Source organism: Zychaea mexicana (assembly GCF_025766255.1).
Source record: "Zychaea mexicana strain RSA 1403 chromosome Unknown BDB00scaffold_3, whole genome shotgun sequence".
In the NCBI taxonomy this organism is placed as follows: Eukaryota; Fungi; Mucoromycota; class Mucoromycetes; order Mucorales; family Lichtheimiaceae; genus Zychaea; species Zychaea mexicana.
This window is the reverse complement of record NW_026516666.1, coordinates 992,683-1,013,356: the sequence shown is the minus strand read 5'-3', so window position 1 is coordinate 1,013,356 and position 20,674 is coordinate 992,683. Positions and strand designations below refer to the sequence as shown.

Below are 20,674 nucleotides of genomic sequence, written 5' to 3'. Positions count from 1 at the left end.
TCGTTTATTCATCAAGAAAAATTACGTCAGAGAAGTTTTCAATCACAGAGTAAAACTTTTTCATGTTCCCACAGCGACGCGTCGCAACTGTACCTTTGTTGTTTTGTCAATTGCTCACCTACAACAATGGCCTCTGCATCTGATAGCCTTGGATACCTTGTCCGTGTCTTTCCCACCTACCCTACCGAAGTAGTTACAGAGATTTTTGACAACCAGCAACAACTTGACGAGTGGGTTAAAGAAAACCCCAAGCAGCCTGCCAACTTCATCACCAACAACAAGTACATCTCCGTACCCAAGGCTTCAGATGCACGCCGAAACAATACCGGCCGTCCTCGGAAAGTTGAACGTAGCATCACTTTTTTCTGTGATCACTCAAGAGAAACATCGGTACCAGCTGTCCCTGCTCTGCCCATAGACTCAACTGAACCTGCTCCCATCAAAAAACGTCGACTTGCAAAACCATCTATTAAAGTAAATTGTCGTGCTCGATACCGTATTCAATACTTATTCTCAGGCAAAATCAAACTTGTATATCACTGGCAACATCAACACCATGACCCTACCGAGATAACCAATGCTACTCGCTCACAACTCCCCGCTGAAACACGTAAATGGATCGAAGAACTTGTCAATAACAAGTTGGAGTGGGATCAAATTCAGGAACATCTGCGTTTGACTGATAAACAACTTAAGATGTAAGTATCATCTATACATGTAAAGCAAAACTATGATGATAACTTGTAGAGATGCTAACCTGTGGTATCAGCTCGAGGAAGGCGAAGGACCGTTCCCGGAAGCCTTACGTGTGAAGCAGCATCATGTCATGAATATCATCGCCAACCAACAGTCAAGATTAGCAAGAAAAGATTTAATCGATAAAGAAAGTGTAGTCAAGTGGCTTCTCTTTTTAAAAGATCAAGGTTATCAAACGTTGGAATATATCACGGATTCTACTTTTGTTGTTGCATGGATATCATCACGACAAGCTTTGGTAAGAAAAGATATATACTTAAATATAATGCAATGTTCGTATATTAAGATGCATATGTGCTTTATAGCTGCTCAAGAAATCAAATGAGATCTGTATTGATGCCACACACAAGACTTGCAAATCTATCATCAGTGGTCGGGCTGATGCGTATCTGTTTTCTATCGTTGCCAAGCATACAGTTACTGGACAAGGTTACCCTCTTGCGTTTATGATCACAGATAAAGAAGATAGTGAAAATTTGCAAGTATGGTTTCGATGGCTCCGAGACAGAATTGAATACACACCAACAAGGATCATGATCGATTGCAGTCCAGTTGAAATTAACAGCATCAGAGCAGTTTATGGTCATCAAGTTCAAGTTCTTCTGTGTCATTGGCACATCAAAAGAGCATGGGAAAAGCACATCACGTCCAAGGTACCATTTAGTTAGCCACATTATCGTATATTCAATATAACCTTCTTTTTTCTATATGTTGGGTTCTAGATCAAAACTACTCTGTCAACAGCGGATACGAAGAAAAGAAGAGATGAAGCTCGTTCTGCCCTTGGTTCTTTGATGAATTGCAAAACCGTCGTTGAATTTGTGCAGGCTTGGTTAACAATTGGCGGGATACATATGAGCATTTTATGGCTGTGTGTTGGACTATTGGGCATCCTAAGCATCATCTTTGGAGCAAGGCTTGGAGAGAGGTACGTTTTAGGCTCGTTTTAGCTTTATTTTGCGCTTCAACATAATGCACGGTTGTATATTCTTTAGAATGCGTCCTTCCATACAAATAATCTGATCGAAAGCTGGCATTCCAAACTTAAACGCAAATATCTTCCATACAGTCGCAATCATCGTGCTGATCGTGTAATCTATATGTTGACGCAGTTTTTGAAAATGATTACCGTGCTCAAGTCCTACGTATTTTGGCTGGTGTCGAAGAAACAACAGCGACTAGAGAAGCTTAACAAACGAAAGAGAAGCCTGCAAAAAATCACCAGATGAAGCTGACCGGATGATAACTATCCATGATGATCATGTATGTACCACTTCTGTATGTGTGCGTTTACTTTTACAATTGCTGATCGTACTGTGGCAATAGGTTACCTATCAATCTTTTGCTAGTTCTGCATTGTATACTTTAAAGCTTGAAGAAACTGATAGCAATGGCGTTATTGGTTCTTGTAGTTGTGAAGATTTTAAAAGCGTAACCAACCATGCAAGCATATATATCTTAGCGCATATAACACCACCATTCTAGTAATCATAAACCAAAGTTTCCCTCGCCAATCAACAACAGCATCATCGTCATTACCAGCATCATCTTTAGTCAACAACATTAACAGCATCTATGCAACTAGCACCATCCTCACAGCACCAGCAGCGGCAACATAGAAACGATCTGCTCGCTGAATATGAACGCTCGACAAATCAACTTGATAATCTATTTGCAAGAAACAAATCAAACATATCTACAACACAACTAGAGAATTGATTGTTCTACAGAAAAGGCTATACACAGTCGTAGAAAAAATCATCAATCCAAATGCATGTCCCTCTCGTCAACAATGAAGAATAAAATAAATATTTAGCAGAGATACTTATTACATATATTTTGTTTTCTAATACTCTTGGTTGGACTTGGTATATATTTGTTCGGATAAAGCTGTTGGACTTGCAATATGGGACATGGGATTTGTGAACTGATCAATGATAGCGCCGCTATCTAAATTATCAACAAAGGCAAAGCCATAAGTGTGCATGGATCATGTGTCATCATTAGCAATAGTAATACACATCAACCAAGAAGCACTAAACAGGGAAAGAAGCGTATTGAGAAACAAGAATTAGACAGGTAGTATATCAGAGTCTTCAAAAAAGATAAACAGATATATTAAGTTTTTGTGTCTATGCTGATACAATAGCTTTAACCTCTTGATCCTTCGTCGTCAATTTAAACATTATCAACCATGCCGTTATGGGAAGCCCAAGATATCGCGATTTTGATACAACAAAAGCAGCAATATCCGCATGCGTCTTGGGAATATATTGCGCGAATAATTGGCAACCGCCACACACCTTCAGCCTGCAAGGCACGATATCGTCAATACAAGGTGAGTATGATATTTGAAAAACAGAAAGAGCTATTGCGGTATCGTGTATTATAAATTTATCATAATATGTTGCATATTTCTAGCCACCGTTACCTTCTCATTGGACTCCAACTCAGCGATATTACCTTGCAAAGCTGCGCGCATCCAAACCCCCTTTATCATGGAACGAAATAACTTCGCGGGTGGATCATCCGCCAGAAGAATGTGAGGAGGTTTATCGTCACCAGATAAACCATAGAGAAATCGTTTATGCCAGAGGAGTTGTGGAAGGGGAAATTAAAAGAGCAGAGCAAATACAGCTTAAAATGGATGTAAGTAATCATCGTCCAATCTTACACTGACTATATAATAGAAGGTGATTAATAAATAAAAAGCTGGATAACTTAATATCTTTTTTTAGTTGCATCCTATTCGATGGGGTCCCATCGTAGGTGATCGGCGCAACAAGCATTGGACCCAAGAGGCGCTGGTTTAATCCTAGCACGACTATCTTTCTTTCACATGCTCAAAAGGTGATATACACATGGGTTAATCATTTGCATAAAAGATATATCTTCTTGTTAATAGTCACCTGTGAGTATTAGCATCAATTATTTACAAGAATTTTCTTTATAAAAGGTGCCTTTTCAAAGTCATAGTGCACTTGTGGTAAACCACACTACTTTGAGATTGATCCGGACAACTCATCCCACTCCGCCGTCTTTGTAACCATTAGAAAGCAGTAGAGAGAACACCACACACACGAATGATCATATAATTAGCGCCATATCAATGATCTCTCAAACATGGATCACAATCGAGAATAACTCAGAACCAACCATTGTATACACATTGTCCTATTCTCGAGTTAGTCAGCACTTCCTTTGAATCTAGCTTATATGAGTTGAGCGAAGTGTACCTGTCAAAGAGCTTTTTTTTTTGAATGAGCCAGGTGGAGGCTGAAATTTTATTGGTTGGTCACACGTTCAATGTCAAAGAGCAGATACCAATTCCAGCACAGACAAAGGTGAAATTCGCCAAACAAGGAGCACACTGATCAAGACAAAGATGACTCTTTACAATCGGAAGGCAGCGTTCATTGTCATGACCGCCAAACTCAACCTTACCATCCTTCTTCATCTTTGAAACATCCGAAACCTAGCATGTCCGCGATCCATTCATTAGTTCATCCAAACGGAAGTCTTGACAGCATATCCAAGAGTATATAAAGGGTTGTTAATTCATTCAAAAAAAATCATCTCATATTTGACTCTCACAGTATTTCATATTGTCTTTTATTCAATCTCTTTTCTCTTATTATCTATTCACAACCCACGTTCACACAGCACTCCTTCTCTCAAACAAGGTTTTCTTTTCTCCTTCTTACAACTTTCTCTCCAATAACTCTCTTTCTATCTTATCACTATTGTTTTATATTCATAAAGCCTTGCACCTTTATACTCAATACTAAAAATGGTGTCTATCAGTGTCGTGGACGACAGCGACACTGATATGACTATGTCACCAATCGACTCGTTTGATACCGACAATATGCTCGTCGATAATGACCCAACCACTGATGCTTTTTCGGAAGCGAGCGATGGTGCGGCTATGATGGATGTAGACGACGAAAATATTGGTTTTGACAACGTTAATGACTACTATGACGACCTGGACAACGACACTAGCTCGGACATTACATCATTTGCCGAGAATGAGTACTCCTATGATGAAATAGCGTACATGGAGCAAGAAGGAGCAGCAGGTACTGTTAATATTGTCTTTCCACTTGTCTTCTGTATATGATTTTTATGAGCATGTATATAGTAGACTCACTATGGTTGTACCTTTATATTATTTCCTACATAGAACCGGAGCCAGACTTCATTCGCGACACGTTTTACGGCCGTGCATATACATGGCGATTAGCCAGTCGCAAATGCAAGTTGAGGGTAGCATTAAATGAAATCGTGAGCTGTACAGGGTTCGTACACCATTTATAAAGCCGACACCAAGATTATCTATGATTATCTGGACAGAAAAGCTAAAACAATCTTATATTACCGCTTTAAAGGCTTACCTTCGTTCGTTAGCTGAGTGGTACCAAGTACTTCGCAGAGACGCCTTGAACTTGATTAATCTGCATGCTCTGCTTGCATACGAAAGCAACGGTGAGATACCCATGCCAGAATTAGACAATCAAACGTATTGGGCTACGGCATTTCGGATGGTGATCACCAATCCAACGCAAGAGGCACCTATACCGGCTCGCGTGAGAATAATTTCTGTTGCTTGGGATGAATTGTGCATAATATGTACTGTATGTCGCGGAGCATGCAACACTGACAAGCTTTTTACATTATTGACTTCAATAGACTCCAAACCGCTACGCCGTTCTACGCGATATCTTCAATAATCATTATCAGCCACAACGCCGGAATGCGGAAACAGGAGAAGGTATTAGATATACCGATATGACGCTTTGAAACTGGGTAAATGTAAAACAATGATAGATGTTTGATACTGACTTTCTTAACAGCGTTATACGATCTTCCTGTTCTTCGTCAAGACTTATCAATGTCCTTGTTGGCTCGATTAGCAGAGCTGTTTGCAGTAAAGGCTAAAACCAGTAAGTGTAGTGTACACGCAATTACTTACATGCTCTATATATATCTGTTAAACCATAGAAATACTTATTAACTGAGGATATAATATTTGTAGATGCCATGAACCACCTATGCGCCAACATTCCTGTTTTTCTCAAGCGTTTATGGGTCGCATATCTGAGTCATCTGCGCCATGAACATAACCTTACCTTTCGAATCAGCATCTCTAACATGGGTAAACAAAAGAATGATTTTCTTTTCTACTTAAATTGGTAATACTGGAGTGTTGAAAAATATCTCACCGCTATTTTTTATGGTGATCTGCTTATAGCAAAAGAAATCTGTAATTTGATCACAACGCACAGAACTCATTTGACTCAGCGTTTAATTGAACGAATTCCAGCAGCAATCTTTACTGAGGTGCTTCAATATTTCAAGTAAGAAATTACACATAATTTCTTTTTAATTTGTTATGATGATTATATAGATACAACACATAGATAAACACACAGTTATAACTAAGACGGTGTACCTAATTTCAACTTTTTTAGCCAACACACTGCACGATTCGAACAAGCATATGCCGGCGTGAATATCGCACGCATAGTACAGCGACCGTCCATATCTGGCCCTGCAATGCTAGTGAATTCGCTATCCTTTTATATCTGGCTGTCACTTGAAGCCCAGCCTTTCCAATTCTGTCCCAAGTGGACTCCACTACCACTTGCCAGTCACCGCATTGGATTCATGCCGGTCGACCTTGAAACTATGTATTACATCGTACGCGAAGTGGACGAGCGAGATCCTGCACAAGTGCCGGATAATATTGTGGTAATGATATGCGTTTTTACTCTCTTTGTGTTTCCAGTTATTAAAAGATGTTATTTGTTTATTTACTGGCTTGTTTCCATCGATGCATAAATCTAGAGACCAAATAACGTTCCTGGTCGTGGACGTTGCTTGTCATATCGTGTTTTCAGACAGCAAGATCCTGAGCTGCTTGAAGGCTTCTGGGAGTCGCTATTTAATATCGGTCACGTAGAGCCGCGACGTTGCCGATACGCAGTCGAAGGTAGATTCCGTATACATTTTGAATAGTCACAAAGTGGTATCTTTTGATAGTTATATCTAAACTCATCTATCTCATATACATTTATAAATATGATGTGCCCAGGTCAAGGTGTTGTGCCCCCAGAAGACCGCGAGCTCAAACTCTTCAATAACACATTCGAAACGGATGGTGTCGCCATTGTGTTCCATTTTCGCAGGCCTGTGACAACGCGGCGTGGAGGTTGGTAGTACCCTCATAGCATGCAATATTAAAATTATGTATTTGGTCATGACGAGATCTCATAAATCTATTGTTAGAGTATATGCCTTCTAGCTCCAAACAAGTTCAACGCTTTCCTCGTGAAATTGACGTCACACAGTGGAGAAGAGGAATGTATCATCTTTCCAAAGAGCCAGATGGTCTTGATGCAGAGCGGCTTCATAATTTTCGAACAGTGTTCATAGACCCAGGTATATATCTAATCATTCTCAAAATATGTAACGTTATCTAAGTAGATATTTTGTATATTACTTTAGGCATCCGGTCTCTGGTCACTGCTGTAGACACTCTTGAGCCGCTCGAAACACCTGAAGCGAGAGCAGAGCACGTATATCAGCTAAATAACAGAACATACCAGTGAGTACTGCGTGCAGTATATTTACTTTTAGCAAGTATGAGCGTGTGTCCGCGCTTTTTACATCTGATGCCAACATGTTTGATTTTGTACATAACCCTTTTTCAGGTTCCAGTCCATGTTCAAGTGGGCGCTCCAAAAGGAAAACAAAAATCGAGCACGCTATGCTCATGTCGAGCGACAGGCTCATCCGCATCAAGATATCCCGGAGATACAGGAGGTGTATGATATGTTGAGAGGACATCCGGCTTCAGCGCCTACCTCGGAAGGTTTCCGAAATTACATCAGAATGTTGAGTGGCGTGCACAGACAGTAAGTTACTCAGCTATGTCGATATATACTGGAACACCGTGATCATCATTTTGGCATGAGTATTCACTCTAGTTTTTTTTTTTTTTTTTGAAAAAAAAATAGCATCCATGAACAATTTAACAAACATTTCTTTCACCGGGAAACGCTACTCACTCTTTTTTCTGCGCGCAAAAGCGCATTGGAGAATCTTGCCAACAGATTGATAGGGTTGGATCACCGTGAAGATGTAAGTATCTTTCTGTGTATGAGTACTTCTTTGATAAGTCGCAAAAGCTAATATGGTTGCTTCAAGGTACCTCTCCCTTTCTTCAATAAGGCCTCCAAACGCGAACGCAAAGCTCACCGCCGCCGGTTTCGCCGACCGCGCCGCGCACATGCAGGATTCAGAGTGGAAGACAATTGTATTGTAGCATATGGTGATGGAAGGTTTAAGCCCTCCTTCAAAGGATTTGAACCTATTCCTGTTGAGGTAAATAAGAAAATTTATCTGGCAGACGTGGTGGAACGTTAATTAGTGACGAATGAAGCGAGTGTCCTTGCTATGAATTGACGCCTATATTATAAATAACTTTGTAGACGTTCCGGGCGGTTCTAGCAAGACGTGTAATGGTCATGCTCATCGATGAGTATCGAACCAGTGTTGTGTGCAGTGCTTGCGATGCGAACACGCGTCAATTTCGAGACCGTCCAGGAAGTGTTCAAGTGTGTCGCGAGCACACAAAGCGGAGAATTCGTCGGATCCGCGAACGTGCTGAAGACGATGGACACAGGAACAATGCCCGACGGCAGCTCTGGTGTGTGGATGACGACGGCCATAACCTTTGGCCAACATCGACTTGCAACGACCGTCAAAACGCTGGTACGTAATATAGGCTTTGTTACTTTCTATCGTGTATACAAGAAGTTTGTAAAACAGTGTGAGAGCTTCAATAGCTAATATTAATGGTTGTAATAATATACCAAAACTTATTTCCAGCTGGTTCCCAATTATCCGTGTATCCATTGAAGTTCTGCGATCATTGTCCTGTACCTACTGTAAGTAGCTAGTATTTGATTGTTTTATTACATCAGTGCCTTGATAATACATCATGCGACTTGCGCATAAGCTCACATTATCTATACATATAGTTGTGGGACCGTGATAATAATGCTGCCCGAAACATTGGTCGTATCTTCATGCAATACGTCCAAACTGGTAATTTGAGATCGCGACCACCGTCGATGCGTCGTCCCGCTGGAGAAAATGTATTAGACGATGCCCACGACGACGAGTTTGAAGAGGAGGAGGAAAACGAAGAAGAAGGAGAAGAAGAGCAGGCCTTGGCGCCTGTCATGGAGTGAGTGGAGGGCCACTCCAACGAGATACAAACTGGGGGGAGGTAAGTATCTTATTCCATACTCGTTTCTTTACTTTTGTAACAGCTGTCTAACTTTTGTTTCTTTTCATGCATACGCTTTAATACATTTCTTTCCTTCTTTCTGTTGCATTTATTCTCCGCTTCTTATTTCTAATTTTTCTTGATGAATAAAAGACCCCCAAAGCTTTCCATCGTTACTTGAGTCATTTTAACCCCCGCACATACCCAAACTGATCATTGATCCTCGAGATGTTAGCATACAACGGATAGTAAATAGAAATAGTATGACTATACGAACTCTTTTGCTTGTCTATACTACACTTGTCAGCAACTAGATAGATTTTATTTTAAGTCCACAAATGGTGCGTTTCACCTATCATATAACCGTCAATATTTTTACCTCAGCTTTAATCTCTTTAACTTCCCCGAAAAGCAGCTAAGCTTAAAAAAAAATTGTTTGTTATATATCTTTATATATATACTCGTCTATATGTTTACTACACCTTTTCTTTCTATCTTGCATTTATAAGATGCCACCACCAAGACGTAAGCAAAAGGCTACCCGGAAAAGGACGCACGGTGCAGATGGAAGAATCTCTGCCCAAAGGGAATCAACGCATGCACCAAATGCCCGCATCAATACCACGACAGGCGCTGTCGACGAAGGTTCCCACTCATGAAGCTTCCAGGATTGTTAAGAAACAATCCAAGAGATATAAATCCCCACCGGCGCGTGGGTTTACAGGGTTAGCTGTTCAGTTTTAGGGTATACGCTGTTTTTCTATGGTTATGATATATCTATACATTTCAGCAGTGTTTTTGAGGGTTACAAATTACCATATATGGTTTAGTGCCTGAAAAAATAAAGGTGAAACAGAATAAAAGTTTTGACGGTTACAGGTGAGACGCTTCTAGTAAGTCCGGATGTTTGTATCCTCCCAAACCGCTATCATCGACCACAAGAAGAGCCGAGAGACACTGTCGTATCTTGGTATGCTTAACTGAAGAATTTTGGCGTGCTTGGAAAGCTCTTTAACACCCTAGCGCTAAAGCTAGCACACTGTTGGATACAGATCGTCTGGAGGCCATCCACTTTGGTAAAATACGAGAGCGTGTCATCAGCCAAGGCTTCAGATAAGTTTTGCAGCCTAATCTGGTCAAGTCGATGTTGTTGTTTCTGCTCCCTCAACGTTGAAGACGCAACTTGTATCAAGTGCTTTATCTAAGCATTGTCAGACAACCAATGATATCAAGGCATTGGATTGACGTAGACCTGACTAACGAGAGAAACGCATCAGCAGAATAAAGTCAAATCGCTCGATGGTCAAATTTTAAAGTACATGGAAAGATGATATATATATATATATATATATTATAGAGGCTAATGATGGGTGGTGCTTAGATACTTCGTTACTGAAGCAAACCTTGTCGAGTGTCAATGTGTCGAGACTACGTAGTCTATCGTGGAATGTCAGTACACTCATCATTGACTGCAGCGGCGTATGCATTTTGCGGTACAGGTGTTGCGTAGCGCAACATCTTTTAGCTGCGGACTATGTGTGATGATCTTTGCCTACTAAAACTGGTGCGGGTGTGGCAAACAAGGACGCATGCTTTTTCTGTGCATACGTCAGATGAAGCTTAGCTAATCTGTTTTAAGTTTTTTATAATAAGCTGATGAGGAATGCGGTTCGGGCAGGGTTGCCCTTCTGCGCGTATGTGATGTTAAGCTCCTGTAGTGAATGAGCTTAAGATTCGATGCAGGGCGCTTTATCACCGAAATGCTCGTCGAATAGAATGGTCATATATTGTATACCGTTGCTGCTACCGCTGCTATCGATAGTCTTATGTTGTTGATAAATAGCTGAGTTGTCTGACGCAAAAGACAATGAACCCGTCGAAATGGATTCGTTGAGGCTGAGGATTTTTATCTTGGGGCACACTTCGGTTATCGGTCTGTTACTGCTTTCAAATGGCTTGTCACTTGTCGTTTGAACAGTCAGCTTCTGAAGATTTGGACAAAGTGAAAGGTGCGAATAGAGTGCAGAAGAGGTGGCGTTGCCATGGGTAAGCTTTAGATTTGACACGTCTTGCGATAGCTGATACTTTTGCTACTGTCATTAAGATGAAGTCATCCTTGGACATGTACGAGAGCTTTTTGATGCCTGGACACACAGTAAGCACAGTAAGTAAAAGTGATACTGCCTTGGTAGTTGTCGTCGTAGTGTCGTCGTAGTAAACGGTGATCCGAAATCGATTATAAGCGTTTTCAGCGTGTGTCGCATTTGCCAGAGAGCAATTGACAGTTAATCAATCGCCATTGGATCAAGTTAGTTACAGCTATGTTTTGCCTCATACTCATATTTCCGCATTTTCTAACTCTTTCCTTCTTCTTCCATCAAACCGTTAAGCCAAAGAAAACAGTGCAGGCGTGCCTTTTTAAGGTGAGTTCCTTGATGTATTCGGGATACTTACAAGCATTCAAGGCGTTATGCATTGATTTGTAATTTTCAAACGATGGATATAAATTTGACCCTAGGAGTTCTTTCATACACAGCTTGCTCCATCAATGGCACCCGTTTGTTTGACTACTACTGACTTTCACAACATAATACGACACTGTGACACTCAATCGCATCATTTCTTGGACACTTTTAAACAGATCCGTTTGCATCCCGGGTCCAAAAAGTCTAGGGCTTTGTCCACTGGTTGGCGTAGCAGGTCACCGATAATGTTCACGAACGTCTCGGTTTGACGGATAGCCTTTATTTTATCTCGGACAATTGACTATATTCAAAATGATCCTTTTGTGCAGACAAGAGACCTTGATTGTATACTTTCACAGCCAAGTCGGGTTTTCTGTTGACCATGTGTGCGAATGAGGTCATGGAGTCCCTGGGTTTGACAACTCGATAGCTTCGCAATGGCAGTGTTTGACTCAGCCTGTGTATGGTCCTTTGCCTACATTGACAGCGTTTATAAATGCAGGTATTGTCACTTGGAAAGGTACCTAATTATCATGATAATTTTGCACGCATCAACCTGTATATATTACTGATGAAATATATGTTATTGCTTTATTCCAGCAGAAAACATAGAACCACTATTGCTATCACTCAAGATATTGGTATCCGTCGTCTTCTGTTCGCATCAAATAATCTCTAGAAACAGCGACCAACAGTAGCGTGAGTTACAAAGCGCCCGCTGCCGTTGTTTTTTCACAACAAAAAAAACCTCATCCTTACTTTTCGATTAGCGATTCGATTCGCTTCTTTACATCCTGAGCCTATTTATATTCGCATTGTCAGTATACGTAGAAGATTTTTATTTTCAAGTGCTAGAAGCCCTTTCAATTTCTCCCCTTGAATCCTTACCGTTGCTGGAAATTGGATTTGTCGCACTACTTCTCCCAATAACGCCCCGTGACTAAGTTGTCGTTTTGCTTTCATAATTCTTACAATGGCAGCATCCGTCTAAATGAACAAAGAAAGCAACGTGATCAGATAGCCTGTCCGATCCAATCGATGGATATAAACTACCTGTTGATCTCGCGATATTAGCACTGTTCGTGGCATGGTTGTGTTGCTTTCAATGACTTCCTTGAGCTTATCAGTGTTCATCCGTACACGCTGTAATGAGCTTGCATATCCTTCATTATATGTGAACGTATCCGTATCATCCACATTTTCTCCGTCTGGGAACTTGACTATCAGCTTATGTTCCCCACAAGCCAGAGATTTTAATGTTCGTCGCAGTTCCAGCTCATCTAATTAAAACAATTTGTCAGTATATATCTGCACTTTAGGTGGGGCAATATCTCAAGAGGGGAAAAGATAAGTTTCTTCATACCAAGATTTGTAGCTTGCAAAATTTCAGAGAAGGACAAAGACGTTTTAGAATCATCATTAAAAATGAGTAACACGACTGTTTGGAGTAACGTCAGTGTCAGCTCTTGCACACCCTGTTAAAATTTGCTTGTTTAGAACTTGGTAGTCATACTCTCTCAGCCATGTTGACTATTCCCATACCAGCGGATAATTGGCGGTGACGTCGCATACACCGAGTGAGTTCTGCCATGTAAGGCGTCGTCCTGAATACTTTGCATTATAGAACTCTTGGTATTTTGTTTGAATTTTATCAAACTAGATAAGTGAAAAAAGTTTAATAGAATGCGTAAAACAGCAAACACATTAGAATACAAAAAAGATTCCATTTATTTTCTTACCTCTTCAGGCAAATTGATATGGATAGGTGTGTATGATGGCCAGAAACCATATGTTAGTATGTTTACTTTGAAAGTAAAGGATATATCGGTTTGACTGTATGCAGGAGTTGCCTAGACAAGATACACGTAGATAAATTTTGGTTAGCCAAGGTCAGGTATTATCATAGCTAGTACTGATCACCCTTATATATCACTTTCATTTTCTTTACCTTAAATTCATTGAGCATATCATGCGAATATTTGATGTCTCGTAGCATGCCTTCAAGTTTACTAGTGTATGCCAACCCACATTCTAAAATGCCTAATATAAGCCTGACTTATCACATGATAGAGACTATTCTGTATATACCTTTTCGCAGTTTTGTTAACATGCTTTTCTCTGCATTGCGACTCTTGACTTCAAGGAGCAACCGTTTGGAAAGATCTCGTCGGTAAAGCGCTTGGAAATAATCCTTGCCTTTTTGATTTTACATATAGTTTAGCATCCATAAGCCCATTACTATTATTGGATGTAATTTGCTGTCTTACCGTGCAAAAGCCTGTATATTTTAGAGAATAAGTTTAGTAACCAGAATTTTTATAGAATGTATCTCACTGTCACGGCTCCTCTACAAAAAAAAGACGTACCTGAAAATTGCCATGGCTTGTTCAAGGCCTTTCTCTAGCTTGTCCTCCGTCTAACGGATAAACCCATCCAGGATTAAACTTGAATACAATGTATGCTAGCAATACTTGATCCACACGCTATTCATAAATTCGTACCTTATCTGAGTTTCGCATTACGTGATCTGTGTATGCTGACAGCAACCGTGCAGTACGGTGTTCGCGTAAATTGATAAAGTAACGGAATCCTTCTTTACGAGCGTCAAAGAACCGTTCATCACCTTCAAAGCTGTGACGCATGATAATGTCGGTTTTGCGTTTAAATGCCGAGATCAAAGGAACCACCTCCTTATCAGAAACCCCTCGCTTCTTAAGCATTGATACACCTTCTTTCTGTTTTCATCCATGTTTGGTATTCCAAGTATACTATCGTTAGTCCGCTATAATGGTTTGTCTTGTGCAAAATTAGATATGAAAACCAATTTATTAACATTACTTTAACGTAGTCACCAAAAAACTTGACGCAGGTATCTAAGGAGTTTACTTTCCGTAGTAGTCGATACAGCAATGACAAATCTTCCTCACTGTTATTTTGCATGAATGAAGTGAAGCCTAAAGAAAAGAATTCATGAGGGAAATTCCCATAATATTGAACGTTTAGGAGTACCCAACAGTAATAGAGAGCATCACTTACATTTGTCCAAAATACATTTACTACGTTTCGTCAAAAGTTCATGTTCAACGATCGAATTAAGTGGGACTTTGGTGGATTTATCAAACAGCTTCTTGGTATTGACATGCTGAACTTCTTGATGGATACGATAGGCAACGTGTTCCAAGTACATGGACATATCCATTTCCTGCACAAGTCGATTGCCTTCTGCGTCATAGTAATTTTTGGACTCTTCCAGCAGGCGAGGCTCGAAATCTCTGTGGTACCGTTTGAGATCGATTAACATGTGTAGCACCGATTGCAGCAATGGTGAGTCTGCATCCTTGCCATCTCTGATTACAAGATAAAAACTAGCAGTATCAGCTTCTTTTCCTTTTTCTTATATGGTGATCGTGTTCATCCATCCGCAACTACTCTTGCTATTAATTTTTGGGCATACCTTTCGCATCGGACAAGATCAAGAGCGTTCTCAATCACTCGCTGTCGTACTTTCTGACAATCCTGATATACTTCTCCAAACATTATCATACCCAAGTTCCTATTGACGTAGAACAACGATGAGGACTCCACGGGTCACTTAACGCGTAAGTTATATAATGCCGCAAAGCAAAGGATAAAAGTAAAGTATATTACCATAGTGAGCCATATAAAGAGGCAGCAGTGGTACGATCCAAGTACAGGAATATAGCACGAATTTGCGACTGTAAAGGTGAAAGTTAGATCAAAGAGTCAAATATATCCATTATTACAGCAGCACTGTTATGTATGAGATAACGCCATACCAATTGATCGCAGTAAGTTCTCCACCATACATCTACAGACTTTAAGTAAGTCCTTCCATCCTCGGTAGTATCGCTGAATATACATTCCACCGATTTGATCAGTATAAGAGCGTCATACACTTATTATCCTGGTGAACCCGTAAGCGAGGAAAAGAACTTACTTTTCTAGTTTTGCGAACTCTTGTTTGACATAACTGCTACACTCTGCATAAAACTGATCGCATAGCTTTTCCCCAAGGTTGTACTGACATAGGTTCTCACATAGCTGGGCAAAAGATAAAAAATGCATATATGAAGCAGTAGCTAAGAAAGAGCTGCACGAGCAAAAGAAACCATATGAGCATGTATGTACCTGATAAAGCACTTCAAGACTTTCCGTAGGTTTTGTATGACTCTGGATCGCATGAATGGCTTGCTTCAGCTTAGTCCAGGCATCTTCCTCGAATTGGTCAGGAAGTGGCGGTCGTTCCACTAAAATATGAAGAACATTCTGCTCAGTTATTCTCGTAGCATGAAAGAAAGAAAGATCGTTAAACGAGAAAAATCCTTCTCATGTTTGTTGTTGATCGGATTTGTAACCTTTGAGATTGTAAACTATGAGTTTTTTGTCGGATAATACGGGATGCTTTTTCGATCTTCGAAAAGAAGAACTGGAGAGGAAGGAGCTGAATGGTCGACTATCTGGTTCTTTATGCTCGACGCGCATTCGTTTGGCGCTTGGTTCGCCAACCTCGTAATCCATATCCATTGTCAAAAGCAAGTGTATGGGGAAGAGGTTCACGGCCTGCAAATATCATGCACACGCTTATTTCTTTTCTTTTTCCACCCCGCTTTTTTTACTTTCATCCATGCTTAGCTATCTGTTAAAAGCAGCGCTCTATTTGTCCACAAGCAACATGTTCATGAGATGAGAGATTGTAGGGCCTGAGTCGCTAACTTTCTGCTCCTTTATACAAGAAGCCAGTCAATCACCCAACAACAACAACGGGTTCGAGCTTCTACTGTTGCCTGTGATGCCATTTTAAAGGACGAAAACATTCAACATCACCAGTAGATACGTGGTATTCCGTGTCAAAAATTGGGTGGAAACGCGATTATATTGTAAATCCGGTCTCATTTCTCAGGGCGGGGCCAAGTATGTTGCTTGATAGGTCGCGTATCCCAAACCATGTCAGTAAAGATAATTGAACTGACTGTCTATATGAAGCGCTCAATAGTATTCAGCTGTTCGGAGCTAACGATAGACGCAATTGAGTCGTATACGTGCTAAGCATTTTCGTGGATAGCATTTATTCGAAGCAACATGAAGGCAATTATTTATGCACGATGTTTAATGTACAACCCTTTAATGGTAAGCATATCCTTCAACAAGCATCTTTTGGCATCCATGCCATAATCATTATATTATAATGCATGTCCTTTATCGTGCAGATAAGTCATTCACACTGTGTTGATATGGTACTTGAACCACTGCGAAAATTATGGGATGCCAAGGTTGAAATATGTTAGTTATAGCACGGCTCCGCCGTGATATGGCATTTATCACGCCGCACGAGTGACGTATGTCACGAGTGCCCCCAGCGTGATAAATGCCACACGCGCGGAGTAAGTGGGATAACTGGTTTATCGTACGCGTTTTCACTATGAACACCCAAGAATCTTACAGTCAGTCTACTTTCGCAATAAACAAACAACCTTCTTTCGTAAATGCATGACAACTCAATTTAAGTGATTCATAAACAGACGAAGAAGAAATGTAGGGCAACATTTCGGATGCATAGGCCTTTGCAATGGCTGATACAGCCCGGGTCAAATTCTAACTCAAACTCAAACTGTGACACAGCAAAGTCCAGTATCGAGCGTGACAAATGGAACAACAGTAATTAGAATCGATGCCACCAAAGCAAATGGTGAGCGCATTGGTGAATTTGCCTCTGGTGTTATTGCTGTATTGTCAAACCAAAGTGTGAATGCCAGCATCAAACTGGATATTTGATTGAATAAAAGTTGCAGCAAGTCGTGAGGAGAACCTAGGGTGATAAATCCTCCCAAAAAGGAAAACCTCGCATAAATATGATGATCACGCCAAAGTGAAAATGTTCAAAGCGCCATACATCAAACCCACACGCACCGAAATAAATAAAAATGCCTGGCGCCAAGTAAAAGCACCTTCATCAGCCAAGGTGAGAATTCGATCCCCAATGCTAATTCTAAAAGAAGCAAGCGCCATCCATTAGGAAAAACCCCAAATAAGCCAGACAAGTGGTAGGCTGAGCCGCATGCTGATAACCGAATCGACTTTCCAAAGATTCCACAGAGATCACTATCTTTCTTTTGCTACTCAGCTTTAAAAGCTACTTGTGGCTGCATAATTTACACCCAACGCTTTAAATAGCACACTCGAGCTCTTCCATCTTTTTCCTGCTCTTTTTTCTCTTTTACTTCATCATCATCAGAAAAAAATGGTAAACACCGTCAAATATCGAAAGTTCGAGGGCGATCCCATCTATCGAAAAAACCGCAGCCCTTTCCTGGACGGAGTCGTATCCGTGGAGAACTGTTTCTATTACATGTCCCTCCTTGAGAGCTTTTATGAAGTAGAGCAGTCGATGGGAGCTGAGCTTTTCAAGCTCTACATTGTAGCGGCAGAAAGACGATACCTAGAATTTGTCCGTAATTGTGGAAACAATACTTTGCAAAAATGGGATCAGGAACAACCCGTGCCTTTGGGTAAGTACGAAGAAGGAGAGTCAAAAAGAATAGAGCATTAATTATTTACAATTACTCGTTTACTTGAAAAATAAAGATATCGCTTATGCGTGGCATGCGCATTTGCTTTCTCCATATCGATATATGGAAGATATTTGCTGCAAAAAGGAAGGTATCCATCGAAGGAAGAATGACAAACCCGTCATTTTCCTTTCCAATCTATCCTGGAAGCAGTATTTTCCTTTAAAAGCAATGGTATGTATCTTGTAACGATTTCTATAATTTAGTCCTGCTGACTTTTAAGACGCAATTGTGATACGGTAATAATTAGATGGAGATTATGAAGATAATGAGATGAGCGAATAATAACTGTTTTCATTATGAGAATTTAGCACGATCAGAGAACAGGCAAACGTCACAGTGCTCGCTGGTACTCAACTGCCAAGTTTTTCGTATATCCTTGGTATCTCACCAAAGCCCATCTGGAACGGAGAACGTTCATTGACCATAACCCAAAAACAGAAATTGTAAGAATTGATAATCTTACGGAAACCTTCGAGGAACAAGTTCACAGGAGAAGTGCACTGTATATTCACTGTGGTTTTTGCAATGACAGAATTTATATCCAAAACTGGTAAAGTAATACAATTATATAGAGCCTTCATTATATTTGCTTACAACAGCTGTTTTAATGACTATGTAACACGCCGTTACTACTTCTCCTCTTTTTGCTATCATTTTCTACTCTACAGGGAGAGCTACATGGACTTTCGAACAGATCCGAATGTCGCCTTGAAATGCGCAAGGCTCGATTGTGGAAAGGATACCACTGTTGACACGCTTGCAGTTAATGAACTATTGCTAGGATTGCAATATGATAAAAACATAAAGTAAGTAATTAATAATCTGTCTCTACTATACATACTCACCGTCAGCTATTTATTAATAAGGGGTCGGCAATTGGACAACAATGGCAAAACAAGAAATATTCCTCTTGCCGAAACCACGGTTCTCAGAAATTTAGAGAATCGTGTCGAGTCTCTAAGGAAGACAGATCCAGAAAAATGCAAGAGCGTCGACAGAATTTTAGATACTATCAACGAAGAGCAGCAGCGACAACAGCAAATATACTACCTTGACAAAGCAAACGATTCCAGGAACGCTTCCTTTTCTGGATTCGAAGAAACTTATGGTTACGACTTACGTGTTGCAAAAGGTAAATTACTGTATTAATAGAGTGTAAAAGGGAGAATTGATTATCTATTGATGAATTTTCTTGACTGTACCGTTAAACATGTAAATTCAGATGTTGTAGCTACTCTACGAAGCACCTACACAAATAATCCAACACCATTTTCAACCGATCTGATCCAAGCCATGCTACAGCAGCGAGAGTTTATATCAACAATGGTTACAAAAATATCGCCAAAATGGAAGGATCATGCACGCGTTGAAATCCCTAGTGCGATAAACGATTATCACGACTTTTTGCTGCTCATGAAGAAGCAAAAGAATGGCAAAGTACCTCTTCCTACGTGGGCTGTCGGTAACGTATAATCATTAAAAAGCATTGACTATAAATTGAAGCACTCTTATAATGATGAACACTAATAGGAATATAATTTGTTCATTGCAACGCAGATTTTGTCTGGCATGTACACATGATGCATCCTTGGCGCTATTTCAGTTTTATGAACAATGAGTTAGGCCGAGTCATAAATCATGATAATACTCTAGACCCTTCCAAAGTGAAAGAGCATCTTACTGCAACGGAAGAGTCTTGGACAAATTTCCCTCCTCCATCATCATTTATACAGCGGAACTTAGACGTGACCATGATGAAAGGACTTGCGCGACAGACATTTTCCAAACCCAGAAATGAAGCTGCGCTGAATCCTCGAGTATATAAGCAGCTGAAAGATACCCTTATCAACACAAACGTGAAAAAAAGGATATCTTTTAAAACGTACAGTATCAAAGCAACTTGTAGTGATATTCATTTTTATACACGGAAATTGGTGCTAGCTAGGTTGCATCATACACTCATCATGTTACTATATTATTAGGCTTGAAGACTTTAGTTTTCACAATAGCGATGACGGGTTACAACACAACATTCCTATCCATAGTGGCTATGTTCTTCGCTATGCTACCCTGCCACAGACTGCTATGAAAGGCAGCAATCGGGGTTTCCTCTATGCAACAGCATCATCGGAACGTCTCGTTTCTGCTGATACTGTAAATGAAACTCGTAATCAAATATTAAAGGACGTATCACATACTGGACACGGTTACATAGGGTATGTAGTGTAGCAAAAGTATAATGGTAACAATAGGGATACTTGAAGATGGAGTAAAGCCACGCTCGAATCATTAATATTTCCGGTTCTCATTCGTTCTTGTTGTCTTCTATCTTTTAGAATGATTTTGGATCACGTCGTTCACACAGAAAATATACGTTTTCGGTAAATATCACTTTCTAAAGCGACTTGTTCCGACCTACCGACAGCAAAGAATATCTTAACGTCAATATTAATTTAACAACTTCATCGACCACATTGCTCACCATCATCACATTGATCTTGAACTAGACATGGTAAGGCTTTTAGCATTGTCGTTGATACGAAACTACAGAAAATAGTTGTAAC

General features: G+C 40.2%; 6 protein-coding genes across 6 annotated transcripts; 5 read left to right on the top strand and 1 right to left on the bottom strand.

The window, feature by feature from the left end:
- Nucleotides 1-2,950: 2,950 nt before the first annotated feature.
- Nucleotides 2,951-3,569, top strand: BDB00DRAFT_867168 (uncharacterized protein; the record flags this gene model as incomplete). Its single annotated transcript, XM_053126312.1, has 3 exons — nt 2,951-3,094; nt 3,178-3,405; nt 3,495-3,569. 3 exons carry the CDS (start codon nt 2,951-2,953, stop codon nt 3,567-3,569), a joined length of 447 nt encoding a protein of 148 aa, XP_052985368.1.
- Nucleotides 3,570-5,266: 1,697 nt separating this feature from the next.
- On the top strand, nt 5,267-5,530 carry BDB00DRAFT_798355 (uncharacterized protein). The gene has a single exon (XM_053121605.1). The coding sequence runs from the start codon at nt 5,301-5,303 to the stop codon at nt 5,487-5,489; it is 189 nt and encodes a 62-aa protein (XP_052985367.1). The 5' UTR covers nt 5,267-5,300; the 3' UTR covers nt 5,490-5,530.
- On the top strand, nt 5,368-6,737 carry BDB00DRAFT_334111 (uncharacterized protein). The gene is made up of 5 exons (XM_053116982.1): nt 5,368-5,530; nt 5,613-5,702; nt 5,795-5,914; nt 6,011-6,116; nt 6,231-6,737. The coding sequence occupies exons 2-5, from the start codon at nt 5,651-5,653 to the stop codon at nt 6,598-6,600; spliced, it is 648 nt and encodes a 215-aa protein (XP_052985366.1). The 5' UTR covers nt 5,368-5,530; nt 5,613-5,650; the 3' UTR covers nt 6,601-6,737.
- A 735-nt stretch (nt 6,738-7,472) lies between these two features.
- BDB00DRAFT_798335 (uncharacterized protein) lies at nt 7,473-7,988 on the top strand. The gene is made up of 3 exons (XM_053121604.1): nt 7,473-7,704; nt 7,830-7,902; nt 7,969-7,988. The coding sequence occupies exon 1, from the start codon at nt 7,483-7,485 to the stop codon at nt 7,678-7,680; it is 198 nt and encodes a 65-aa protein (XP_052985365.1). The 5' UTR covers nt 7,473-7,482; the 3' UTR covers nt 7,681-7,704; nt 7,830-7,902; nt 7,969-7,988.
- A 3,799-nt stretch (nt 7,989-11,787) lies between these two features.
- On the bottom strand, nt 11,788-16,113 carry BDB00DRAFT_798318 (cullin 4). Its single transcript, XM_053121603.1, has 20 exons — nt 15,897-16,113; nt 15,670-15,788; nt 15,479-15,582; nt 15,318-15,390; nt 15,169-15,236; nt 14,975-15,073; nt 14,557-14,867; nt 14,359-14,474; nt 14,022-14,255; nt 13,887-13,936; nt 13,788-13,798; nt 13,609-13,716; nt 13,469-13,551; nt 13,260-13,370; nt 13,063-13,176; nt 12,884-12,995; nt 12,574-12,800; nt 12,409-12,507; nt 12,280-12,320; nt 11,788-12,195 (listed from the first exon to the last, which is right to left on the bottom strand). The coding sequence occupies exons 1-20, from the start codon at nt 16,063-16,065 to the stop codon at nt 12,147-12,149; spliced, it is 2,298 nt and encodes a 765-aa protein (XP_052985364.1). The 5' UTR covers nt 16,066-16,113; the 3' UTR covers nt 11,788-12,146.
- A 1,535-nt stretch (nt 16,114-17,648) lies between these two features.
- Nucleotides 17,649-20,617, top strand: BDB00DRAFT_924863 (uncharacterized protein; the record flags this gene model as incomplete). Its single annotated transcript, XM_053128791.1, has 10 exons — nt 17,649-18,047; nt 18,124-18,281; nt 18,419-18,660; nt 18,779-18,916; nt 18,977-19,242; nt 19,333-19,572; nt 19,668-19,992; nt 20,093-20,264; nt 20,363-20,379; nt 20,512-20,617. Exons 1-10 carry the CDS (start codon nt 17,780-17,782, stop codon nt 20,615-20,617), a joined length of 1,932 nt encoding a protein of 643 aa, XP_052985363.1. The 5' UTR covers nt 17,649-17,779.
- Nucleotides 20,618-20,674: the final 57 nt, after the last annotated feature.